This window comes from Montipora capricornis, chromosome 9 (genome assembly GCF_036669925.1).
Source record: "Montipora capricornis isolate CH-2021 chromosome 9, ASM3666992v2, whole genome shotgun sequence".
Classification (NCBI taxonomy): domain Eukaryota; kingdom Metazoa; phylum Cnidaria; class Anthozoa; order Scleractinia; family Acroporidae; genus Montipora; species Montipora capricornis.
In genome coordinates, this window is record NC_090891.1 from 26568829 (window position 1) to 26596629 (window position 27801).

General features: G+C 40.6%; 1 protein-coding gene and 1 non-coding gene across 5 annotated transcripts in view; one reads left to right on the forward strand and one right to left on the reverse strand.

Annotated features, from left to right (window-relative positions):
- LOC138017874 (protocadherin Fat 1-like) overlaps window positions 1-27801 on the forward strand; it is a 48779-nt gene that overhangs the window by 6887 nt on the left and 14091 nt on the right. For 2 of the 4 annotated variants that reach the window (XM_068864860.1, XM_068864863.1), the window contains exons 1-9: window positions 9022-9219; window positions 9318-13919; window positions 14669-15195; window positions 16015-16218; window positions 20427-20744; window positions 21687-22540; window positions 23684-24039; window positions 24502-25571; window positions 26281-27727. In XM_068864860.1, coding sequence (XP_068720961.1) covers window positions 9341-13919; window positions 14669-15195; window positions 16015-16218; window positions 20427-20744; window positions 21687-22540; window positions 23684-24039; window positions 24502-25571; window positions 26281-27727 — 9355 coding nt within the window. In that variant the 5' untranslated portion in view covers window positions 9022-9219; window positions 9318-9340. Of the gene's footprint in view, window positions 1-9021; window positions 9220-9317; window positions 13920-14668; window positions 15196-16014; window positions 16219-20426; window positions 20745-21686; window positions 22541-23683; window positions 24040-24501; window positions 25572-26280; window positions 27728-27801 lie in introns of those variants that run through there. The other 2 variants (XM_068864861.1, XM_068864862.1) reach the window with 1 other exon arrangement.
- On the reverse strand, window positions 4-75 carry Trnat-ggu (transfer RNA threonine (anticodon GGU)). The gene has a single exon. It is a non-coding gene; the product is annotated as a tRNA-Thr (tRNA).

Consider the following 27801-nt stretch of genomic DNA (forward strand, 5'->3'; position numbering starts at 1 on the left):
AAATGTGTTCAGCCGGGAATCGAACCCGGGTCTCCTGGTTACCGGTCAGATGCCTTACCACTCGGCCACTGAACCAACCCCGCCATTCAGCCGAATTGGAAGGACCTTTAAATGGCAAGCTCTGAGGAGAATCGCACATTTTCTGCAGTGAGGATCGCGTCACTATGCTCAAGTTGATCAGCGATTCACAGTAAATTTCCCCCTATATATGAAATGATTGAGTAAGTTTGAGCGGGGAAATAACAACAACTAACTGCCTCATTTACCTTTGGATCACCAACTTATTCCCTTCAGAAGGCGGTTCCAAACTCTTGAAAATGTTAGCTTTTGCAACATTTCCAGATTTTATGCTTATGTGCGGATCTTGTGCTACCCTGTGAAAATGTTAAATAGTTGTGAATATATACTTCACAAAAACCCTTAATATACTCACTGTTATTGTAGCCAGCTGGACTGAGCATACGGAATTCAATCTATAAATAGGTATGCAGGGTATTTTAAGTATTTGAGGTTGTCGAATAATTTCTGTTGGTACGGATTCCAGACAGGACAAGCATATTAGATATTTGGACGAACCATAGTGTATAGCATGTGACCATTTGCCAAATGTACGCTCCAATTGCGTGCAATAGCATTAAGAAAGAGAAACGTTTCTACTCCGTGAGGTACACCATAAGATACCTTCACCCATCCAGAGTACAGTTCAATTAAGGCCATCAATCTAATACACGCTGGCAAGTATCGGCTAAGAAATCACTGAGCCTATTTATGATCTATCCTCTACACTCTTAGATCTGATATATCAGGGAACTGCGAGGAACAGATTCATATACTTTCTCGAAAGCTAGAAAAGACGAGGTTAGTGATTTTACCATTATTCAGAGCTGTAGCCCAGGCTCTTGCACACTAGAGAGATAAGAGCAGAGGCTCGAGAGAGTAGAGAACCAACAAACTCAACCCACATGAGACGCCAAGTTTTGGGAAAACGAACCCAGGCCATATTGGTAGGAAGCACTGCCCAACTGCCTTCTCCTGAATATTGTTGTGAACAGCATTCAGTTCCGTTTGGTCACTTCCACGTATTGCCTATCAGTGCTTTCCCCTTTGAAGATGGTGTCCCATGAGACAGTCGCGATAACTCAGTTGAAACTGAGGTTTGACAATTTGCCAACCAAAACATAGTTTGTACTTGGAAGGTTGACAGCAAAAACCAACATGTGAACACATGCTCTAAGAACATTTCACGAAATAAACGAGACGACCGCACAAATAGATGGATCATAAAATAATCTGAATGATTTTCGGTTAGCTTGAAGAGATGAAGACAAAAACTGTTGAAAAATTCAAAGTTGTGTCATTTCGTATTTATTTGTAACTTTAGACTGTCCTTGCGAGAAAAAAAATCGAGTCCTAATTAATTGGTTTTATGGGCAATTTCTTGCTATATTAAACCAGTGTTCAATAGCTTGCAACTGGCAATGCTCATTTTATATAAGTTACACACAAATAATGGAGGATTCACTGAATGTATGTCGGACGTTTCCATGTACGACTAAGAGAAACATGAAAAATCTAAGGAAGTCGGCTAAAACATTTTTATGTTTCTTCCTGTCTTACTCATAAGAATATGCAGAGGAGAAAAATGCTTTCTTTTTTGAAGAGCTTCTTGTTTTCTTTGAAGGGTTTGTAAAGGCATTTCATGTTATAGTCTAACTTTTCTGACTTGAGAAAATCTCCTCTATAAACATACAGTCCGATACAGTGAAACCGTGTGGTAAACGAAACTGAAAGGCAAGTAGTTTTTATATGAGGTAAAAAGTCAAAGAAAGCACTTGCTCCAACTTTTCAGTCAAATTACATCTGCTTTGTTTCAAAGCTAAACGAGCCAGACTATTGTGTGGTACAAAGACGCCTTACAAGTTTCCTTCCGCTATAAATGCAACTTTCTCGTATCGAATGATCTCAAACGATTCTTGAGTTTAAGCACTTATAATCTAATTTGCCATAATCAAAATCCCGAACGAACGTGATGACATCTCAACGAAAAATATCCGTTGTCCGATATTACGTAACCCTATGGTAAACGTATATAGTATGGTAGGATGAAACCTTATGGCAGAAATAACCAAAAAGCAAATAATTTTTAAGGCGATAGACATAGGCAAAATGTTTACACAAGCAATTTCTAGAAACTTCTCAGTCAAGGATCTTCCAAAGACCTCGGAATTTTAAGAAACTGATTCAGCTTGATAGTGAGGCAATGAGGACAAAAACTATAGAAACACGTTCGGATGAATGTGAAGTACATTTCAAACACGAGTGTGAGTGTTTTATCAGGGTTTCCAAACACGAGAAACCCAGATGAAACAGGATACACGAGTTTTTGAAATGGGATCTTCAATCGCCCCTCAGGAAAAAAAGAAAACGGAAATATTCACGAATTTTTCACCGTGTCGGCAAGTTTGTTGTTACGAAAAATTGTATTGTTATGGTGATTTGCCTTTTCAGAAAGGGTGTCACCATTGTTATCACAATGCTGTGGATGATTATAAAATCAGGGGTTAATTTTGAATTCTTCATTCACTTCTGCAATGGCTTTATCACGTTTTCGGCAAGCGAATGTCAGCCGATGAAGAGGCCAAGTTGGCGGAAAGTGCCGTGCCAAAGTCCACTCGTTACAAAAATAAATGTTGGTGTCTTTGTTTTAAGTATTCAAATACGTGTTATTAATATTCAAATTAAGAAAGGAAAGGAAAGGAACTTTATTTAAGTGTCAAATCTTCTAGCGCTGTAGAGCACTAATCGGGGACACTGTAAATTGAAATTAACAAATTAACGCAAATCAAATCAAATTTTGGTTTTTGAGGAGAGGGGAAAACCGGAGTACCCGGAGAAAAACCTTACGGTGCAGAGTAGAGAACCAACAAACTCAACCCACATATGACGCCGAGTCTGGGAATCGAACCCGGGCCATATTGGTGGGAGGCGAGTGCTCTCACCACTGCGCCATCTCTGCACCCCGACATGATTTTACTAGAGTTTGATCATAGTTAATGCATGGAAATGGTTATAAAAACTGGACAAGTTCGTTTGTTTCATGTTTTTGTCCGTATTTTTGGCCTTGACCCTGCACTAAACACGCCTTTTTTCGAGAAGGTAACCAATCAAATCCTTCGATTAAATTATGCGCAACTAATTTGCGAACCCGTGCGAAGCGAAGACAAAAGATTGTGCAGGGTCACGGTCAATTCAATATCGATTGAAACAACATTGTTCTCGCTTTTGAAAGTCATAAGGTTTCATAACCAGTCCCTCGATTAACTATGGTTTGATGCTTTGAAGGTTTCACATTACATGAAACTCATGGATAGCGCGTCATTCCAGTGTTTCACCGGGGTTTCAAACCACATGCACGTGACGAAATTGGCGTTTCATGGTTTGATGATATCGTTATGAATGATTAATGATTTGAGAAAAATATTAACATATCATCCACTTTCCTTTGTCTTTGTCCTCTAAACCTCTCGCTGAATTTTAATATATCTGAAAAGGCCTATTATTATCATACGATATGCGCGAGGCGGATCGTCTGGCCCTTGACCTAATGAATGACAGAGGAGTGGTTATGGAGGAGGTGTCTCCGAAATTTTGACATCATGAATGGATGTATTTTTCAACAAGAAATCACCCCAATCGCTGGACACGTTTACAGGAAGGTTTCAAATGTAGCACAAATGGAAACATTGTTTAGCTCAGTTTTCAAGATGTAGTAAAATTCGTATCACAAACTATGATTCAACACGTATTCGAAACTGAATTCGAAGTTATGGAATGAAATATGTTCATCCTCCAACCAGACAAATGCTCACAGTGACATTCACAACTGTTTGGAAGATTCCCACGGTCACCGTGTCATCAGTACGACCTATATGGCTTGTCTACCATTAATTCTGTCCAGGGGGCAGTTGTAAATCCTCAGTGCCTTCTAAGTAAAATACCAGAGTTTGAACCCATTTATATAGTGACAAGAATACGGTTGTAATAAGCACCCAGGACAAATATAGTTTGGCTCATAAAGTAGTAGTTCAATTCAATTCAATTTTTCAATTTCAATTTTTTTAATTCTAGAGTCACACGAAAAAAAAATAGATATATATATATATATATATATATATATATATATATATATATATATATATATATTTATATATATATATATTTACAAGAAAAAGATAAGAAAAGCAATGAATAAGGAATCATAATTACAAAGAAACACTCTAGAAATACAACAGTTGTGTTTAAGTTTGGGACACCTAAAATAGTAGAGACTAATCGAGTAGGTGCCCCAAATTGAAAATATGAATGGTAAAGGAAATACAATTTAACAAATAATTATAATTATTAATTTGGTTATAGAGTATTGCTTCAAAGAATAAATATTAGAGAAAAAGAAAGTAGTTAAAGCTGGAAGGGGGAACTAGCTGGAACAACTTGAATCAGTTGGGATATTTTAATCAACTGCAGAGCTAGAAGAATGATGATATGGTATTTATATATCGAATTTTGTCTTAATAAATCCATTTTTTTTAATGAGAGGATTTCTCATTCTTGTGGGACTCGTCAGTGCCAAACGGTGTCAATAATGAACGGCTGCATTGATGAAATCGTAAATCGAATTGTGGTCCGATGCTATGAAACCGTATGGTATAGTGATTTGCATAAAACATAAAGTCCACGCAATCATTTTCTCCAAACTACTCGCTAAAGGATTTTTTAAAGACAGCAATGTCTAGAAATTAATTAAGGCCTTGGCAGAAATGATTGCTGGAAAATGCAGGCCTTGTGATCCCACCTTTTGACCCTATAAATGGATGTTTCTCAACAGTCTTGTCAAGTCAAGAGACTGTTGCAAATTTATCGAAAATGGAAACACTGCATGTTTGGATCAGTTTTTACATTTAGCAAAACTTCTTATCAAAAGCTGGGCTATGATTCAACCTTGTCAAAAATAGCATTGAATTCGAAGTCGTAAAATGAAATCTGACTTTAGGCGATGTGCGAAAAGGACTACGATAATATCGGTCGGGACAAACACAAAAGGGTCTTAAATAACCGAAGAGAAACGTTCCGCTTTTTCATCGATACCCTTTCACCTTCTTGGATGAAAACGATCACCTCGCAGGCTCCGCCCTACTCCTTGTTTTAAGATGATATAAAGTGGGTTGGTTGCATGCACTGCCGCCCGGGAAAAGAGCACCTTTCCTTCGAGCTGTTTTGAGAGCTCTGAATCCTGCTAGCTGGTAAGTAAAATACAAACGTTTGAGATCTGTATCATACTGAAGAATACACAACTTTGAATATACTTATCTAACAGGTTTACTTTACAGAAATCTTACGAACTAACCATTATAACCAATAAACGCATAAAGTACATAGTGTTATCTACTGTATCGGTACGATAATCAAAATGGTTCAAAATTACTATAATAGTCAAGATTACAAACCAAGGAAAGCCGATTCAACAATTTTAAAGTTAAAAAAACTAGGTCCTCGAACCATGAAGATTGATTACAAGTTTCCAGCTATTTAGCGTACGTTCTCTGGTAGCGTATTCCAGGGTTAGTTTACTGCGTAATAACAGTACGAATTTAGTCCGTACTTGGTGCTGCTCGCCTTGAGAAGGAATAAGACATTTTTACTTCGTAAATTATCACTCAAAAATGGCTGATGTTTAACGGCGCTTTCCTTGAGAATATCTGTTTTATTGGAAACCAATGCCTCGTCAAAGAATTGCGTAAGCCTCTCCAAATTAGTCGGATAAGATGAAAATTTGTCTTTAAAATTAAGGGACATATCTCAGGACTCGGGTCTTTCTGCAGATACCGAAAAGCATTGTGTTTTTGGTCACTTGGGATAAGTCTTTATTTGGAGTTGTTTTGTTTTCTGTCTTTTCTTTCTTTTGTTTCACGTAATTTCTGCTCCGGTACTTGCAGAACCTGCCCGGGACTCTCTCAATTTCTTGTCCAACAAAGTTGGCTGCCATTTGCACTGTTTTTCAAGGTTGGGGCAAAGTAAAGGAGTTATGAAGTTCAATTCCGCGTTGATCCTGCAAATCAAAGTACTATTTCGCTTAGTCAGTCCGTTTACTTGTCATCAAACTTTGCGAGAAAAATCTTCTTGACGTTGACACCAAATTTGAGCCTATTGTCGCGTAGAAAACTTAATAATTTAAACATATTGCCCAGAACAAAAACCTGTTACTTCTGTTGACTTGCCCGCGTTCCGTTTTGCTGTTACAAAAGCTTAGTGTTGGCCTAAGATGAAAATCTCTACGTCATCGGCCTAATTTATGAGCTTGTACATTTGCATAAATAATTTTAGATTAGACGTGAAATGGATGCTAAGGCCGGACGCCTACTGACCATAGCCGCCAACTGTGAACCTACTTTACTCCCTAAAGGGTATAGCTACACAAAAAGGACTTTGTCGTGAGAAGAATTCGAGCCTCTCCCAAATCAGTTCATGTGGCAGGCAGTGGAACCCTTTTCTAAGATCAATTGCCATCGCAATTTGTCCCCTTAGCTTATTGTTCGAACTGTAGTAGCAAAGGCTTAGACTACACTTGTGTTACTGTTGGATGCCAAAATTGGGCCGCATTGCCAAAATTGAGACATAATTGCAACCTGCCGTACAGTAGCACGATGCTCAGTTAGCTGACCAACTGGTCCGCTAACCGGTCTGCCGTGACTCGAAATCTTGACTTTCCACCAAATACACTTTAGCTCTAAAGTTCTTCTAGTTGACTGCGGTATAATCAGGGGCACCCAATGTCAATTTTCGGAAAATATCTGTTCGGAAGACGATTTGAGATCTAGAATTTTCGGAACATTTGTTCTAAAATTTCTTGCTTGCCTGCCTGTCCTAGGATTTTCGAACATCTAAAAAATGATATAATTGCCCATTTTTAACGGATTTTTACCCTAAAAAGGTCACCTAGAATTTTCGGGAGCCTTTTTTCTGGTTGAAATTTTCGAAAAGGTAAGTTTTGATCCCTATAATCTTCGGATCACTAGACTTTCAGCTAGGAAACCCGAACAGATAACAATTTTTTAGGGAATAAAAATATACCTATATCTACCGTTGGAATACCAAACTACGTTTAACAATGCTATGTTAAGTGGTTTTGAACTATATTCTCGTTGGGTGCCCCTGTATAATTTGGTTATCGGAATTCCACTTTTAAGCTTGATCATCACTCGGCACCTTGTACTTTTTTCTCCTGGTAGAATGCTTCAATCTGCGTTTAATGACTTTGTTGATTTTTCTAACGGCCTGAACGGCCAAATTCCGAAACCAAGTTTAATACGCGTTTAAGCATACATAAGGAAATCATTAATCACGAGAGACATAACGGAATTGTGTGGCCTCGGCTCGTGTTACAATAATTCTCTTTTTTCACAAGGACAAATTTGATTAGGGGGCCTTTGTAAGACTTCGAATGATTCATATACAGATCTGTTCAGATCTTGTGTAAATTAAGGCGCTTAGCTTAAGGACAAATTTGTGTTTTAATAAACAGTGACCTTTGGTTCGGCTATGTGGCAGATATTGATTTTACTGGTGGGTTACTGGCGTGTGCAATGTAGTTCTCCGAACACCCACTTAATGACTTTCAGTTTTTTCTCGTTTATTTGATCCGTCTAGTGGTGAGAAATCCGCCGTCGTGAAATGACCTTTACATTGCGGACTTGCGTGTTTAGGATCCTTTACAGCCAAATAGTGAATCATGGTGGTATTTATTTTAAGACAAAATAGGGTATAGAAATCAAAAACCTCTTTGGCATATAAAGCCTTAAGAGCAGTGTCAAAAAATCTCCAGATAAAAATCAGGCTGGTTTAACGTAAGGAAATTTAAGGGGCTTTCCGAAAACGTTGCCAAATCCAAACTCGGAGAATAGAATGTGTATTCTTCGGGATTTTTCTCGAAATTAATATTCTCGATATGTACCTTTGCAAGCACAGAAATTGGATTAGTGAATCATGTGCTTTAGAGCAGTTTAGGTGCTAGAGGAAACTGCGCGAATATTTTAGAGGAAATTAATCGAAGACGAGAAGGGAACTCGACCTATTTTTGTCACTGATGTTAGGCTGATATTCATTTCTCTGGTTTTCCACTTGGCTTCTCTAAAAAGGCACCGTTATTCAGTCTGGCTTAAGAGTTTCAAGTGGGTGCAAACAAAGAAAAAATACCTTCCTGACCAAATTGACGTATGTGTCTGATATATTTAAACGGATACTGAAAATCTGGAATCTCCTTTTCAGGAAAATGCCACAGATTTCAGACGGCCAGCTCACCAGTCTTTTTGCGAAAACTGTTTATATATAACAAAGAGAAGGCTGTGTAGTGTTGAGCAGCAGGAAGCCTCGTCCTAGTTTAAAAGTATCTAATCTCTTTTGCGTGAGCAGCTAGAATAGTATTTCAAGACAGTTTGCTCTTTGCTTATCTCTAAAATCTTTTTCTAATACTTTTAATTGTTTTACGATGACAAATTCCAAGCTGGTAACATGTCTTCTAAAATCACGTGAAAAGAAAATCGGGGCTAAAACAACTGTGGTGCGACGATTGAATTGTCTGAATTTCGCTATTTTGAGCGTTGAAAAATCGGCATCAATGATAGCTTTGTTGGTGAAGTAGTCGAAAGACAATAATTGGCTTGTAATGACAATCATTTCATGATGACACGCAAGGGAAAAGAAATCACAACTGCTTTTAACTGACAAGATGTTGACAGTCAATAAAACTATTAGGGTCAAACTTGTAGTATTCGAGTGATTTTGGTACAAAACTATCGCAGATGGCACACTAATATAAAACACACTCGAACTTCAAAAGGAAATTAAACCAGAACGATGTTGGAGACAGGGAATGATAGTTATGCAACCTCTTGAAGAACGAAATTAGCATCGGAAGAGCTTTGTCTCTATGGCGACACTTGTCATTTCCTGTCCGTTAGGCACCCTGTTGTTTTTGGATGTCCCAAGGGAATATGTCAATTTCTCGCCATTCATTTCAATCACGCGCAGGTTTTCTTGAAACGAACATGCCCGGAACGCTGCATTTTCAGCAATTAACACTAGTTGAAGCGCTCTGTATGTTGTTAGGTATCGGGAAAGGAGAGACAAGCTTAATGCATCTGTGAATGAATAGGCCATTAACCGGTATGAACGATTCTTGACTAAACAAATCTGGAGGCGCTAATTAGTTATCTTTTCGCTGTATAATCACTTTTGGCTTTTTTTTTTTTGTATTCACGCAGGTGATTAACGCGTGCAATCCAAAATGAAGTTTCAGGGTGGATTTTTGGCCTGTGTGATCCTTGTCGCTTTCTTTTATATGGAAATCTTTGCTGATGAACTTTTAGAGGGAGCAGAAGAAAGTTCGCAAAATGAAAATCAAACTTTTATGAGACTTGGAGATCAGCGCGCGAGGCAAGGCCGTCCTAGTTCGGCCGTCGCCGATATTGTACCAACCTTCTCTGTGGAGTTTCGTTCGCCTAACAAATTTACCAGTGAAAGAAAATTATACCAGGCAACTGTTCCGGAAATAACCTCACCTGGGACGAAAGTTAAATGTGACTTAAAAATGGGCGTTTATGCCCCCGAAGAGAGAAAGGTAGCATTTGTTATAAAAGGAGGCAATGACAACATTGCATTCACAGTGAGTGCGACACGCTTGAAGGATTTCGTCTTTATGGACATAAAAACCAGGACATTATTAAATCGTGAAAGTATTGGAAATTATTTGCTCATTATCGAGGCTCAAGATTCAGAGACGAGAGCAACGTTGGATGAGACTCGAGTGAACGTTAGCGTTAAGGACCGGAATGACAACCCTCCGCTGTTTTCTCGTCTTTACCAGCATGTCACGATAGACGAAGACATTCCAATGCACACCTCAGTCGCTAAAGTGAGCGCTAGTGATGCCGACATTGGCCCCGATGGATGGCTTTACTACTCCATTCGACCAGAAACGAAATCGTCTTTCTTCGCAATAGACCCCCATTCTGGCGTTGTGACGGTGACTCGTTCGCTGGCCGGTCGGAAGAAACGAAAAAACTATGAATTGCTTGTTGCTGTAAGAGATCGTTCCTTGTCGCGTTCCAGTACTTCAGCGGCTAAAAACCATAATTTAACGATCACTGTTCGACCAGTCAACAGGTTTTCACCGGAGATTAAAGTCATATCGCAGATGGGAAAGGTTACGGAGGGAGAATCTGGTTTGCGTTGTGGACTTGTTCGCGTTTCCGATCAAGATTACGGAAGCTATGGGGAAATCAACAAGGTTCGAATTACCGCTGGGAATTCGGACGGTAATTTTAGATTGAGGCGCTCGAATGAAGCAGAGGACGAATTCTTTGTGGAGGTTGTGCGACCATTGGATCGGGAAAAATACCCTGATGGTATTAAGCTGGTTTTAACTGCCTTTGACAACGGCAACCCGCCTCGGAATGGAACGGTTACGTTATATATTGTGGTAGAGGACACCAACGATTTGGCACCAAACTTTACTCAAAACAAATACGAGGCCAAGATTTCAGAGCTTGCACCGTTACGTTCCTCCGTCATTCGTGTTTTAGCGTTCGACGAGGACGTTGGCAAAAATGGTCAAGTGTACTATGCACTCGGGGGTCCCGACAGTCACAGTTTTTTGATCGATCCTTACAGTGGATTAATTACAACTGCTGTCAACTTGGATTACGAGTCAAAATCGATTTACGAATTTGACGTGCGAGCTTTTGATGCTGGAAGTCCGATGCAAATGACCAGTGTGAAGGTGTCTGTTGAGATTGTGGATGCTAATGACCATGATCCAGAATTTGACCAATCATCTTACTCCACTGAGATCTTTGAAGATCAAAACCCTGGCGTCAAGCTACTCACAGTTACTGCAGTGGATCAAGATGCTGGGAATAATGGAAAAATACAATTCATGATCACAAACACTGAGTATGTACCATTTTCCATTGACGCTGAAACTGGAGATATCACAGCGCTCACATCTCTGGATCGTGATATGGGACTTCCAGAGCACATCACTCTAAAGGTGCGGGCATTAGACTTTGGAACACCATTTCGAAGAGAGACAGAGACTTATGTGCACATTAAAATTAAGGCTTGGAATGACAACTTTCCTGTATTCGAATATTTTAGTTGTGACCTGAAAGTTGCAGAAAATGCTCCAATTGGAACAGTACTGATTACACTCAGTGCAATTGACACTGACATAGATTCTCAAGACACTCTCGAGTATTCTATTGAACCATCAGGAAATCTAGGACAGACGTTTTCCATAGATCTCAACAGTGGAGAATTGCGAGTATCCAAGTCACTTAGAGAAGCGCAGGTGTCGTCATTCAAACTGTATGCTACAGTAACCGATACAATGCAGACATCCAAATCTCCTGTTCAACTGAAAATCGATATTGTTTCCAGTGCTTCTGCAGTGGGATTTACTAATTATGTGAAAGCTAAATGCCGGTATTTTCCAAATTATGCCAAAGCCAAGGAACAGGTGAAGAAGCAAGGCAACATGCAGCCTTTCTTTTCTTCTAATGAGAAAGCTCCTGCAAAGGCAGAAAACATGTTTTATCCCGAGTTTCAGTCACCCGAATCTGAGATAAGTGTCAGTGAAGATGTTGCTGTTGATACTACGGTCACAATATTTACCACCACCGATAAAGACCAAGGTTTTGATGGAATGATTTTGTTCTCCATAGTAAGTGGTAACACTGGTAGTTCATTTGACATAGACATGCACACCGGAGTTCTTTACGTCGCATTGCCACTAGATAGAGAAAAGGTGCCTCGGTACACTTTGAATATATCAGCATCAGATTGTGGCTTGTCACGCAAAGCAACCTTTACAGTAATGCATATAAATGTGCTTGATGTCAATGACAACTCACCTGTTTTCGAGAAAGAAAGATATGAGATCGATCTATTGGAAAACATTACACGTGGGCAAACTGTTTTGATCCTGAAGGCAACAGACAGCGATGAAGGCAGTAATGGGTTAGTAAGCTATACAGTATTAAATGACTTTGGTGGAAAGTTCCGTATTGATTCAAGAACAGGTCGACTTTCTGTTGCGACTTTTCTTGATTACGAAGAACATGAGAGATATGACATTGAAGTTCAGGCCTTCGACAATGCTAGAGTATCCCAAAAAATGACCCCAGTAAAAGTCACTGTTAAGGTAATTGACGTAAATGACAATGCACCCACTATTATTCCACGAAGCTTCAATGTGTCCATTCCAGAAGACCTCCCAGATGAGAGTGTGGTAGCCACAGTTACGGCTGAAGATCCCGACACAGGATTAGAAGGTGAATTGCAATTTTCTTTTGTGGATAGTGTCAAGAAATTCAAAATTGACCCAAGTAGTGGTGTAATCAGGCTGCGTCGGCAAGTTGACTATGAGTGGCAGAAAGTTTACAACTTGACAGTCAAGGTCAGTGATAAGGGGAATCAATCCCTATCATCATATGGAAGTGTCATAGTGAATATTCTTGATGTTAACGAGAACAACTTTGCACCAGTTTTCAAAGGAGGGCCTGTTTTACAAGCAAGTGTGTTAGAGAACCAACCTTCAGCAACGTCTGTTCTGAAACTGAGGGCTTCTGACGTAGACTCTTGGTTTATTGGCTATGCTGTAATTGATGGTACCGGGATGGACAAGTTCAAAATAGATGCAGAAACTTCCATTTTAAGGACCACAAAAGTACTTCATCGTAAGGATGCAGACCACTACTGGCTTAATATTCAAGCAAAGGATGGTGAGATAAATCCACTATATACCAACATCCCCATGTTGATAACTGTTTTGCCAACAATAGATGATCCACCCTTCTTTAATCCTCCTCTGTACTATCCCACTGTCCAAGAAAACGCCCCGTCAGGGGAGTCTGTTGTTCGTGTTGAAGCCCATGATCCTGGCACTGATGGGTCTAACTTGGAATTTTCCATTGTCAATGGAAATGAAAATGGCAAATTTACTATTGATAGAAAAACAGGCGTTATTACAACCACAAAGTCTCTTGACCGTGAGGAGAAAGACCATTACGAGCTAACTGTGAGAGTTTCTAATGGGAAGACATCACCACAGTTTGCCAGCATTACTTTCACAGTCACTGTTACTGATGACAATGACAACGACCCATATTTCTTAGAGTCGACATATTATGTCATTGTGAAAGAAAGAGAAGCTTCTTCTTCTCCAACTGAATTTCTTTGTGTCACGGCTCTGGACAAGGACATTGGTAGCAATTCCGAGCTCTCTTATGGAATTCTTCTGTCAGAAAAAGATGCTGGAAAGTTGACCATTGATCAGAAGACAGGAATAATCTCTTCAAAGGAAACATGGCAGGGAGGAACCTACATGCAGTTCAAAGTAAATGTCACAGATGGTGGTACGCCACCAAGATCTGTGTCTGTTTCTGTGGGTTTTGATGTAGAGATCAAGAACGAGCCAAGCGCCGATGCGCCAGTGTTTCAAGAGAAAATTTACAAGCATTCTATTGCTGAAGATGCAGATGTTGGACAACTGGTTGGAGAAATCTCAGCTGATGATTTTGACTCCGACTATCTGTCCTATTCAATAATCGCAGGAAACATTGAAAATAAATTCAAGATTGACAGAGAAACAGGAGAAGTCGCACTCAATGGTAAACTTGACCGTGAAGAAACAAGTTCATATAGCCTAGTTGTCGCAGCTTCCGATGACCACAATGTTGGCAAAACCAACTTAGTTATTGATGTGTTGGATAGAAATGACAATGCGCCACAGCCTACGATGACAGAGTATCAGGTGCAGATTAAGGAGGATGCTGCCTCAGGGACCTCCCTCACGAAAGTTGAAGGTACTTGTACTCTTTATATTTATTTATCGTGTCTTGCAGTATTAGGATTTCTAGCAATCTTAAATTTGAAGTCAATAAAAATTGCCCAAGTAGGAAAGGGATAATAAAGACTTGATTTTTTAAAGCCAAGATTTAAGCCCAATTAACAAAAATAATTTTTACACTATATACATGTATCGTGGACACTTAGCCAAGGCTACTCGCCGTCTTTCGTTTTGGATTTAATTAAACTCATCACAAATAGATGAGCTTGGGAACTGGTGCCCAGAAGGTTAGCGGGGAGCAAAAGCCATAAGCCAAAGGGGAGGTATCCATGGCAACCCTGGAAGCGGGAACCACCCCCACACGCAGCCGCTAACTGGCACCATCACACTGAGTAATCAGTGGAAACAACTTACCTGACCCATACTTACCTAGGGATCACCAAAGAAGCGGGAGGGCCGGGAAGGGGCAAGAATCCGCAAAGATTCGCTAACAAGAGCAATTGATCCGCAAAGATCAACAAGCAACAACGCATGAGAAAAGCAACATGACACAAAGGCCCTGCAAATCCCCAAAGGGGCACCTCGCAGGTCACGTACTGTAAGGGGTGAAACCGCTGACTGCATTAGTTCGAGTCTAACTTAGCCTAAATTATATTTAGCCACATGTAAATATGTGCATGAGACAACGGTTATTAATTTTTGTATAGGTAGAGAAATGTTAGGGGTGAATCCTTGATTATATTTTTATTTCACTTTTTATGACAGCTAAAGATCCGGATGAAGGAGCCAGTGGAACTGTACGCTATACTTTAGTGAGATCTGTGATTCCCAAGTCATTGTCCTTGTTCAAGATAGATAGCCTGACTGGGGAAATAAAAACCATAAAATCCCTGGACTATGAAGATATGAAAGAGCACACAATCATTATCAAAGCTTCAGACAAGGGATCACCAAAAAGAGAAACCCTGTTCTCTGTTGTAATTTCTGTTGTCGACGTCAATGACCATAAACCAGTTTTCTTGAGATCAAAGTTTGAAGCCGAAGTGCAAGTTGATACCATGCCAGGTGCTTCTGTACTGAGAGTATTTGCAAGAGACGAAGATGATGGTACCAATGCAATGTTAAAATTCTCAATCAAGGCTGGTAATGCAAACAGTGAATTTTTCATTGACCAAAATTCAGGGATCTTACAGGTTGCGACAAAGTTGAGCCATAGTGTCAACATTTACAAACTTCAAGTTCAGGTGTCAGACTGTGGAACCCCAGCGAAGACTGCTGACGCAGAAGTTGTGGTAGGTTTGCTGGTTTTTTTCTTTCTTGGAAAAGCAGCAGCTGATTTGATTCAAGTTCAGTTCACTACACCCAGCATAAAATCAGAAAGGAAAGAAAAAGGAAAGGAACTTTATTTAATTGTCTCTAGAGTCATTCTGTCGCTGGTACACTAATTGGGGACACTGTAAACTGAAATCAATTTCTTATTAATGCAAATCAAATCAAATGTGGGTTTTTTTTTTGGAGAGGGGAAAACTGGAGTACCAGAAGAAAATCCTCTCAGAGCAGAGTACAGAACCAACAAACTCAACCCTCATATGACACCCGAGTGTGAGAGTCGCCTCCCACATTGGCACCTGCCTCCCAGGCCACATTGGTGGGAGATGAGTGCTGTCACCATAATGCCATCCGTGCACCCCTCCTCCCTTCCTATGCTCGGGACCACTGTTGGGGAGCAGGGGTGGCTTAGTGGTTATGGCAATCGCCTCCCACCAGTGTGGCCTGGGGTCAATTCCGGACTCGCCCCCTCATGTTAGTCAATTCCAGGAACATTGGTTTGCAAAAACGACTGTGACAAAATATGCATCAGTATTGTTTTCTACTTGATGTTCCATCTGCAATTTGTGTTTAATGATGTGAAAGAGAATGCTTTAAAAATATAACTTAGTTTTGCTATAAAAGGTGTTGGCGCAAAAATGCAAGGCAATTTCTGGTGCATTATTATTTTTTTGAAAGGACTCTGGCCGATATAATTTTTATTTTGTTGCCATATAAATATAGTATGCTTGAAGTATTTACCGTTTAGTGCCTTCTTTAATTTGATTATTTTTCTTGGTTAGATCTTTGTCAGGGGCATCAAAAAACCAACAGTTTTTGAACGATCGCTGTACCAAGCTTCAATTAAGGAAAATCTTCGTCCTGGATATCCCATCATAAATGTGGTGTTTAACGGCAGTCTGGTATCCTATGAGCTCAAAGCTCAAGAAAGTGCTTGTTGGAGAGATTTTCAGGTCAACAGAAGATCTGGACTCATAAGTAACAAGGTAGGATTGTTTTTATTTATGTGTATAATTAATACTGGCATGGTGCAAAGTTGAAAGAAATGAAACACCATTATGGTGACTATGTTGATTTTGAAACCAAATGAAGGGAATCTTTGTAAGGAAAAAAAAAACCAATTTGTTTTAGTACAGTGGAATTAATGTGGTATTTGTGCATCAATTTTTTTCCTGTGTGGTTGGCGACATACTGTATGCCCAGATTTGTGAATAATTCACTCGTTGAAAGAAAATTAGCTAGGTGTCTTAGACACGCTCTCGGAATGGAGTGAACAATTTCAACAAGCACTGTTGTGTAACTTGTTTGAGTTCTCCACTGTCATGCTGTGAAGATACCCGATCTCCTGAGGTCATAACATCTCTAATTATAACTTTTTCACATAAATTTACTGAGATGTTTTCACGTCAACAAAATTAATATAGGTTGTTCGACTCCTGTGTTTGTTTTTTTGTTTGTTCAACAGTTCTGATAACAATGTTCATCCTGCACATTCTTGTCTCGTTTTGAGCCACCCACGAAGTGTTTAGGTATAAGTATAATGTTAAAAATCCAAGCTTGGGTTTATTCAAGGCTTTTTACAGCTGTTTGATTAGACTACCAGAAAAAAAAAACAAACAAATTGAGTGCAACGTGATCTTTCACTTAAAGATCAAGTGAAGTGAATATAATTATTTTCAACTTAACCTGAATGAAACTAAAAGGCTTTCTCATACATACAAAGTTTGCTTGTATAATGTTGCTAAAACCGACGCACAAACTTCTCGGGCGTCTTTTTTTTTTTTTCATTTACTGCAAACTAGTTATTCGATTGATTTGAGGTGTTTGTCGAAAAAGCCAAGGATTAATTATTAAGAACTTCGGCGGAAGAAGATAAGGAGATAATTATTTCGTCGTTATTAAACGTTATCCACTACACAAGATAACGGAACTTGGTCTTTTTTTAACTTTTAAACTGGTGTGTTAGACGACGGAAAATACTGTAGTCATGTCATAGCATAAAACACCGATTTAATACTAATATAGCTCACTAGAATGTTCTTTCCGCGTACTTTGTTTGTGTAACGCCCACCCAGACGGCGAAGGAATGATCTTCATTCTTTACAATTAGGGAACTTTTTGTACCAATAACAAGACGAATGGTTTAGTTACCTTGTAGTTGATTTTTGGTACGTTATTTCAATCTTTGTTGAGAAAACGCTCCGAAAAGAACTTATCGTAATCAAAAATCATGTTTTGTGCAGGATTGCAGTATATTTTAGGGCGCGTTCTCCGAATATACACGTGTACGGTAATCGTCAGGGGCACCCAATGTCGATTTTCGGAACATATCTGTTCGGGAGACGATTTGAGATCTAGAATTGTCGGAACATTTGTTTTAAAATTCCTTGCTTGCCTCCCTTCCTAGGATTTTCGAACATCTAAAACATGGTCTAATTGCCCAGTTTAACGGATTTTTACCCTAAAAAGGTCACCTAGAATTTTCGGTAGCCTTTTTTCAGGCTGAAATTTGCGAAAAGGTAAGTTTTGATCCCTAAAGTTTTCGGATCGCTAGACTTTCAGCTAGGGAATCCGAAGAGATGAAAAATTTTTAGAGGGTAAAAATATGCCCATATCTACCTTTTAAATACGAAAATACCTTTAACAATGCTATGTTTAAGTAGTTTTGAACTACAGTGGAATCCCGATTTCTCGAACCTCCAGGGGAAACGCAAATTGGTTCGAGAAAATGGGGAGTAAATCGAAGGTGGCATCAAATTGCGCTTAATTTGATTATGAGTAAGTGTTCAAATTATATTCTCGTTGGGTGCCCCTGAATCGTGTTCATTTGGGACAATTCTTTTGGGAACTGGTATTCCGTGTATTCTGTTATTCGTAAACTGGAACAAGAATAACCGAAATAGTCCTAAAAGAATGCGTCCTTTAATAATAGATGTACGCGCGAAGATCCACGTTCTTTAAATTAGCTGGACGAAATTAATGATGACATTACCTTGAACTCTGTTTGGGCAATGCGAGGAATGTTCCAATTGTTGATTTAAGTGTTAAGAAAAATCAAATACTGTCATCGAAAAAAGTACTTTGTTTTGAGACTCAAAAGTTAGAACTTATTTGAAGAGCGAAAAAACAGCACTACAATTGCAAGAAAGAAAAGAATTGCTTTGAAGGTCTTTAAACTGCGAACTTTCAGCTTTCACTTGATCATGAAACATGGCCGAGTGTTGCATAATTTCTTTTCCCACTCTGTTGGATGTTATGAAGAATTTAGGACTACATCTTAATGCGTCTGTCGTTTTGTAGCAAAACGGTCTTTTCCGTTTAGTCGGCATTCTTTGACCATTACATCAGTAGAAAATTAAATTTTTTGACATATTTTTCCTTCTTTTTTTAATGATGTGACTCTCATAAGCCGATCCACATACGAGAGGTATTAAACATCAAATAAGACGCCATCCTCTTAAGATTAAGTAGAATTAGCAAGAAAAATAGCAAAGATATTTTTCGCTTCAGAGCATTTGTAATTACTTGTGTGCTGATTGGAAGGATTTCGTGGAATTTTCCCTTGAATAAATCAAACGGTGTTGTCTGTTCTGTACAAAGAACTGCGGCATCTATGTGGCTGAGTTCATGTTAATGTTTTCTGTGAGCGTGAGTTGTAGAAGAAGTCTTACCAGTCCATGCGATAAGCTCGTAAGACTTCGATTAATCAGGAGTTCCTGTTTTAGAACCTAAGTTCTATGTACATTGCTATAATTCGTAAGATTACGTAAATCACGCTCCAGGGTGGCAACATGAGTTGTTTTGAAAAATTCAGATTGTACCACGTAAAGGGAAACGTTAATCGATTTGTTGGGAATGAAAGTTGTAACACAGGGAAAAAGAAATGATTGACAAAGGTCGATAAGGTTTTTAATCATAACACTTTTTTGCTGTCGTAGAGGTGCTTAGGTACACTGCCTTAAATGCAAGACGTTTATCAGAGTCTCTTTGATAACATTTGTGTCAAGAGTTAAGACGTTAATCCACTATTTAAAACGTTCCATAGCCAGTTTTAGACAAATCTTCACGTACAGATAGAATTTTCTAGAAACGATTTTTCATTTTATTTGGCAATCTAAATTATTTTTCTGTCAAATGAACAATCACTCACGATAAATTGCTGTCAAGTAAGTTAATTACAGCGATTAAAATGCGTCAAAATTTGCATGCAGCATCACGAAATATTCGGCTCTGCCAAGTTAATTCCTTCCTGTGATCAGCGTAATCTACTTAATGCTTTTTAAAGCTGTAACATGTTTTTCAAACCTGTTGCTTCATAAAAGAAAGTTCTATGCTCATACCACCTATGTAGCTGTGTTTGCGTGTATGGATAGCAAGTACATTTTCGTTATTTCCCGTTCTTTGTGTCTTCTCGTACCTCGTTTGTTTCCGTAGGCTATTGTAGGTTCAAAGATTTTCGTGGGCGTGTTTAATGATTCGGAAACAATTAATACTTTTTGAAGCTGGAGCATGTTTCTCAAACCTGTTGCTTCATAAAAGAAAGTTCTATGCTCATACCACCTAGCTGTGTTTGCGTGTATGGATAGCAAGTACATTTTTCCTTATTTCCCGTTCTTTGTGGCTTCTCGTACCTCGTTTGTTTCCGCAGGCTAGGTTCAAAGATTTTCGTGGGCATGTTTAATGATTCGGAAACAATTAATACTGCAAACATAACACATATCTTGTGATTGTTGGATTTTGCGGTTCACCTATGAAACCTATTCGTTTCCACTCGCTAGGAGTTAAGCGTAAACCCTCTACGATGGAATTTCCTTTACTTCCAAAGGGTTTCTGTTCGAAGCTTAGTTTGTTTGTTGTATTTTTCTTGACCACATTTCCCGGCGGAAATCGATTGTGGATGGAAGAGTTCACGCGACCAAAGGATACATACTGAGTTAATTATTGACATGAATTTCGATCCCATGAACTCGTCCCGGTATGACTTACATGTAAAGGAGAATCTGTTTACAAATCAGAGAATTTCATTTCCTTTATTTTATTGGCCTGTGTTTTGGGTGTAATACTAATGCTGTAAGGAGAAATAAGATGCTGGTCATCTCAAAGGCTATCCCCCACACCTTTTTTAATACATGGACGTGGAATAAATACGTTTGTCTTGAGAATTTTCACTGAAATTTCCGTCCTTTCGTCACAGAAACCTTTTGATGCTGAAGAGCTGAGCGAGTGTAAACTTTTAATTGGCGCTAGCAGCAGCGATGGCGAGGAGCAAACACAAGTCATCGTAAAAATCGCAGACGAAAATGACAACGCTCCCTTGTTTAGCCAGGGTTTTTATACTGGTCACGTGACGGAGGGTTCGCCCAAAAACTCGCCCGTCAGAGGTGGAGATGGGAAACCGCTTGTCATTCACGCCACGGATGCTGACGTAAGCAGTAGCGATTTGCTCTACGAAGTGATTGGGAGTTCCGCGTTTCTAGTTGACCCACATAGTGGAGCGTTGAAGACGAAGGAGGTAAAGTTTATTATTTTCTATTGTTTCAAAGTGTATTTTGACCGAATAAGCGCTCGGCATTTCCCCGCCATTTTTTGTCGTAAACCTCTGTTTAAACAGTGACGGTTTCCTGAATTTAAGTCCTGAATTTTAGATAGGTTTTCAAATAAAACTTAAACAAGAGCACAGTTTAAGTTCAACTTCAAGCTTTGCACGGTGATTGGTCTTTGAAATGAATCAATTCATTGGCTGCTCTCATTCCTACTTTTGCAACTCGAACTTAAAGTCATATCCTTTATCATAACCATGTAAAAGACCCGTTTTAATTTATCGTCTTAAATTCAAAACCATTTTTTTGACCAACTGACCAATAAAAAGACAGATAAACATACGAATCAAAACGCGTTTTGCGGCAAGCAAAATGCGCGGGAAAATTATATTAGCAAGATGTCTCGCGTGTCTGTTGAGTCTTGTCTCTTATTGGTGGAAAGTGACCCGGGATTTTTTGGCCAATCTTTGTGTGGTTATCCTAAAGCAATTGCGAAGTTATTTAGAGCGAGTTTCACTCGACTGTCGTAAAACCAAAACCAAAGTAATTACTTTGGCCAATTAAAAAGGACGGAGACAATCCAGTTAACCAATCAAAACTCGAAGTAATTACACGTAGCCGACACAAAGCGCCGGAAAATGTGCACGCGCGAGCCACAATTGGTTTTGGTTTCACTTCTGATTGGTTGAAAAAATGGTGCGAGAACTTTAAACCAATCACTGAGTGAAGTAAATGCAAAACCAACGCAATTCGCTAATTACTTTCGACACTCAACTGAAAACCCCTCTATGACTCGCAAATAACTCATTATTTTTAGGATTTGAATTCACCTTCTCTTTGGCGATTTTCGTCTTGTGTGCAGTGTTACTCCTTATAAACCTGATATAACGTTATTTTATTATTTCTTTTTTTAGTGGTTAGATTTCGAGTCGGTGTCTTCACACAAATTCAAAGTCAAAGTGTCTGATGGCGGAGAGCCCAACCTTGCCTCTTTTACAGATGTAGAGGTCTTGATCCGCGATGTGAACGACCTACCTCCCAAATTTATCTCTTCCAGCTTCAGCGCAGTTCTTTACTTGCCAACATCTTCTGGAACTGAAATTCTGGAAGTGAGCGCAACCGATGGAGACTCGCTGCTTCTTACCAACCTTTCATACTCTATCAGCACACGTTCTCACGTGGAACTCTTCGATATAAGTTCATCATCAGGCGTTATAACGGTAAAGAATGCCTCACTCCTGCAGGAAACAATATACCGAGTGAAAATCAGAGTTTCTGATGGGAATTTCACAGATAAAGCTATGGCAGAAATCAACTGCAAGGCTCTTCCTATTAGCGATTTGAAGTTCAGTCGCGTCATGTATAACGCTTCAGTGATCGAAGGTATCAGTACTGCAAACGAGATTGCCGAGGTACGCGTTGTTGGTTATTCAGTCGGAGAGATTATCAGCTATTCCATCGTCACGCCTTCGGAATTCTTCGGAATTTCCGAAAGTACTGGCGTAGTGTCGACCTTGTCTGGAAAGGAGTTTGATCGTGAGGCTGTGGATCGATACGACATCGTAGTGCAAGCTCGAGATTATCGGGAACCCTGGCCAAGAGTTGCTCAGAGCGTGGTGTCCGTGGCGGTCGGCGATATGAACGACAACGAGCCGATGTTTACCGAAGAGTCATACTTCTTCGTGGTGCAGAAAAGCGTCGATTTAGGAGTTCCTGTTGGGCGTGTCTTGGCAGTTGACAAGGATGCAGGCACCAATGGGGAAGTCAGGTGTGCTATGTGTTTTTACTTGAGACGCTAAAGTGTGAACAAGAGAGGATAGAAGACATAATAAATCCCCCATATAGACCCTATCCCCATCGTAATCCCGCTTAAGTTGTTTTAGATGTCTTCCAAGATCCGTTGTTCCCAAGAGGGTTGAGTGGTAGCCAATCATACAATGTATGTCCCCATTTTTACCAATGTTGACAGCTGCCACGCAATGCTTCTCGTCGCTCGCGATTTACCATCAAACAAAATGGTGGAGGATGTGGAAAAACGCGTTTATACATTTTGTGAACAAACGTTTAATTCAAGAAGTGAGTGTAGTAGGAGAACGCAAATGGAAAAAGAATCGTGCCTTAATTGATCCCATGTAAAAATTAAAAAACTCTTATTCTCATTTCGCATTCATTGCAACTCCTGCACCGCGCCTCTCCTCCACGAAACGTCTACGAAACGCGCGAGGTAAAATTATCCGTGGGAAAATTGATATCTTCTAATAATAACTTTAGAGGGATTACGATGGGGATAGGGCCTATATGGGGGATTCGTTCTCTGGTCCTTTTATCCCCTCTTGGTGTAAATCGCGTTAACTGAGGCTTTCCTTCGGGTCCCGCAACTTTCATGCTAGAACCGAAAAGAGTTGCGCAATATTTAAAAAAAAGCTTATACCGGGACCAGAGAACAGCTCCCGTTTTGGAGAATCAAGGTCTGGTGCTCTATCCTTCGCATCCTAGATGTCAATCAATCATAATGCTGGGAGAGCGTTGCATGACATCCCGAGAGTATTTTCGAAAGGGCTTAACGAGGAGACCCCTTGTTTGGCTCGCCATACTGGAACGCAAATTGTGCACTGGGACAGCTAAACAAAGCAACTTAATTTGAATTTTCTTTGTTTTAGATGCCCCAGTGGGCAAATTGCGTTCCAGTGTGGCGGTTTTTGTACCATATGATCACTAGCTGCATAAGGCCTATTGTGCGAAGGAACGATTATCTTGTGGCAAGCAGGACCTTTTGGCCATTTTCCTCCATTTGTCTCATTTTTCCCGCTCGCGTTCTCTCGACAGTTTGTGCTGCTAGCCACAATCCGACAGGCGTTTCAGTATAGCTCAGTAGCTAATTCCTTGAATCGTTTCATTTAATCTTGCGTAGGTACTTACTTGTGGGAGGCAACGAGGGTCGTTTTAAGGTGGAGCACCGTACAGGAATCGTAAAAGTTCGTAGCCTCCTGGACGGCGTTGAAGTTCCCAAAGTCTTCAGCCTTCAAATCGAGGCGCGCGATTTGGGTCCAGTACGACGGACGTCTCAAACAATTGTCAAGGTCAAAGTCGTGGATAAGGAGACACCGATATTTGATCAGTTGGCCTACAGTGAGGTGGTTAAAGAGAATGTGAAAATTGGTCATCGTATCTGTACCGTTCAAGCTAGAAGTCCTGGAGGTGCCGAGATTGTCTACGGTATTATGCAGGGCAACCCACGGAATGAGTTTTCTGTGGATTTTAAGACAGGTAACCGTAAGCATAGAGTTCATAAGATAATGTCTGCGATCAAATTAAATTTGAAAAAAAATTCAAAGGAACTTTTTGTATCTGAAATAAATGAAATATCGGAATCGCTTAGCTTTGTTTTTAAATTTCCCGGGCGCTGCCACCTTGAATAATTGGGGCGTGGTTCGTTTGCATTAGTGTTATTACACCAAACGTCTTTGTGTCGAAACAAAGACGTAACAATTATTCAAGATGGCGGCCCCTTAGAAAACTGAACGGTCAAATTAATTTGTTCCTGATACAAACACTTTAATTGAAAAAAAGTCGGACAAATTGATTGCAAACATAAGTTTCTTCCATTTTGTAGTTTTTTTTGGTAGGAGTCGAGGTTCCCTTTAAAGTGGCAGTTTCAAGCTATTTTAAACTTACTGTATCAACCACAAAAATAAAAGAGATCTTACTTGTTCCTTGTCTTGTCGCCAGGGCTCCTCTCAGTGGAAGCTTCGCTTGATTATGAGACCCAAACTAGTTACCAGCTCACAGTCCGCGCTACCGACACCAAGACGAGCTCTTTCGGAGAAGTTCACGTAGACGTCACCGTAGTCGATGTCAATGACATCTCCCCAGTTTTCAACCAATCGCTATACCTGGCGAAGGTTTCGGAAGCCGTGACGGTTGGTACCTCGGTGATTTCCGTTGATGCTTTCGACAGAGACTCCGGAATAAACAAAGCTCTGACGTATCGACTGGAATCCTTGACCGCGAGCAGCAACAATAGAAGCAAAGTGAGCGAGTATTTCTCTATTACCAAAGATGGGGGCGAAATCTCAGTCGCCAAGGAACTTGATTACGAAAAACACATTGTGCACGAATTGAAAGTCGTTGTTACCGATGGTGGGACTCCGTCACTGACTGGTGAAGCCCGCGTTCGAATTGTAGTGGAAGACGCGAATGACAATCCACCTACATTTGAACAGGACAGTTATGCCTCGTCAATCTCAGGTGACGCGGGGCCTGGTGTCTTTGTAACGCGAGTCATAGCTGTTGATCCAGATGAAAGCGATGCGAGGAAGTTGCGTTACTCCATCAGTTCTGGCCAAGGCAGAGAGTTCTTCCATCTTGATCCCGAGTCTGGCGTTCTAACCATCTCTAGGCGTGTAGGGCTCGAGCGCGGTAAAGTGTACGACGTCGGCGTGGGAGTAACGGACGGAAAATCAACCGCGGAAACGAGCGTCCGCGTCATAATCGGCAATACAAACGACCATAGTCCGTTATTTGATCAAGAAGTCTACAGTATCAATTTCCATGAGAATTACCCCGAGGGTACGTTCGTTACGATGGTTACAGCAACCGACGAAGATTCTGGAAGTTTCGCTCGGTTGTGGTACTCTATTCAAGATCTCGCGGCGGCGGAAAAGTTCACAATTGACGCGGAGACTGGCATGATATACAGCAGGCTCGCTTTTGATCGCGAAAACTCTTCCCATGCCTTTACATCCGTTCCTGTCCAAGCCACTGACGGAGGTGGAAGGTTTGGATTCTGCACAGTGGAGGTATGTATTTTTACTGGTTTCTTGGCTTGACGAAGGTATAAACTTACACTGGAACAGATGAACCCAAGAAATTTACCTGCTCCGACTGAGGGGCTGCATAGCTCAGTCGGTAGAGCATTGCATCGGAATCGCAGAGGTCGTGGGTTCGAATCCCGCTGAAATCACCAGAAATATTTTCATCTGTAAGAGGGGTGTCTATAATCCAGATACGAGTGAGGATAACATCCCTCTTTAATATAAATTTACAGTTCTTAGATCCCTCATCGATAAAAACTTGGTCTTTACTCAAAATGGACACTTAGGAGAGTTTTTGTATAACTTTAGCTTTAGTTTGGTGGGTAAAAAACTCTTCATATAATCTCACGCTCTAACCTGGCTGGCCTGGTTATCTGGGCAAATTGTTCTGAAAGGAGAATTTCGGCCGGGCTTCAGAGATCATTTTAAAGGAGAGGTCAAGTGCAGACTGCTGAAGTAAAAATAATAATAAATAACGCATGGTGTACGTATTCGGGCTAGAGTGAAATTGGAAACGGGGCTTGCTTGCAGTTTAATACGAACACATTGAAAATCTTACAAAGGACGTAGTGTTGAGGCGAGACCTCGGGAACGTAACATGCCAGTCTGGTCAACAGGAAGTTCTATGAACAGGCCCTTCCGCACAGGCCAAAATTGAATTTTAACGAAGCCGAATTTTTCTCTCCCTCAACAGGTACGAATATTGGATGAGAACGATAATCAACCGAAATTCGAGCTCCCGCAATACGAAGTAACTATCCAGAGGTCCAAGCCTGTTGGCACACCTATTCTTGTGACGTCAGCAAGTGACGCAGACACCGGAAGTAACAGTGCTCTTACGTACGTCATTCTTGGTCACCAAACTCCACCCGTGTTTAGGATTGAAACCCACACCGGATCGATTAGTATTGCTCAGGAACCGGAAGAGAAGACTTACAAGTTCTATGTACTGGTAAAAGATGGTGGTAATCCACAATTGCGAAACATGATCCCCGTTTCCGTGAATGTCCTCAGCAAGAGCGCAAAGATCTTGCAATTTGACAAACCCGAGTATCGAGTCAGTGTGCCAGAGAATTTCAAAGTTGGAACAGTGGTCACAACGCTTCACCCAACTTTTCCAGGAAGTGGGCGCCCTTCACTTGGTTTTAAGATAATTCCGGGAAATTCACCTTCATCGCTCGGCTCGAAGTTTAGCATTGATTCCAGAGGACAATTAAAACTGTCTGATCCGTTGGATTACGAGACCTTGAATAGATACGTTTTGGTCATTGAAGCCAAAGCCGAGGCAATTTCTCAAGTCGCTCGTACGGTTGCCGTAATCATAGTCACTGATATCAATGACAATAAGCCGCATTTCGTGTCCAATCCATACACAGTTAGCGTACCGGAAAATACCAAAGTTGGATCCAAAGTACTGCGTGTGTTCGCCGAGGACTTAGACTCTGACAGCAATGGAGACGTTGTATACAATTTCACCGCCATAGGAAAACACGCGTCTCGTTTCTTCTCTATAAATCAACACTCCGGGTGGATAAGAACAGCGCTGCCGCTTGATCGCGAGATTTCCGACACCATTGTTCTGGACGTTCGTGCCACTGACCGAGGCAAAGACACTCAGCTTTCGGGCTACACCTCTGTGCGTGTGACTATCCTCGATGTCAACGACTCACCGCCGAAGTTTTCTCGAGACCTCTTCGAAATGTTTGTTCGCGAAGACGCTTTGATCGGGCAAGAGGTCGGGACTCTCGAGGCCACCGACAGAGATTCCAAGTCCGACATATTCTTTTTCATTTTGTCTGGCGATCCTCAAGGCAAGTTCGGAATCGAACTGAAGACGGGAAAAATTTTTGTGCACACCTCTCTAGATCGTGAGATGGTGTCATCTTACAAACTAAACATCAGCGCCTCGGATGGTCTCTACACCAGTTACACTTCTGTGAACATCACAGTCTTGGATGCCAACGATAACTCACCGGTTTGTGCCCAGTCCATTTCCATTGTTCAAGTCAGCGAGGGCGTGAGGCCCGGATCCGAAATTGTGGTTGTTGAGGCAACGGATGATGATGCCGACGACAATGGCAGGTTGAAGTATTCCATATTTGGTCAAGGAATAGGGGTGTTTACCGTTGAGAATAGAACAGGTTTGTTGCGCTAGCGCTCATTTTGTCACTGTTTTTGTCAGCGAAGACATGTGTCACGGTTAAGTTTTCTGTGT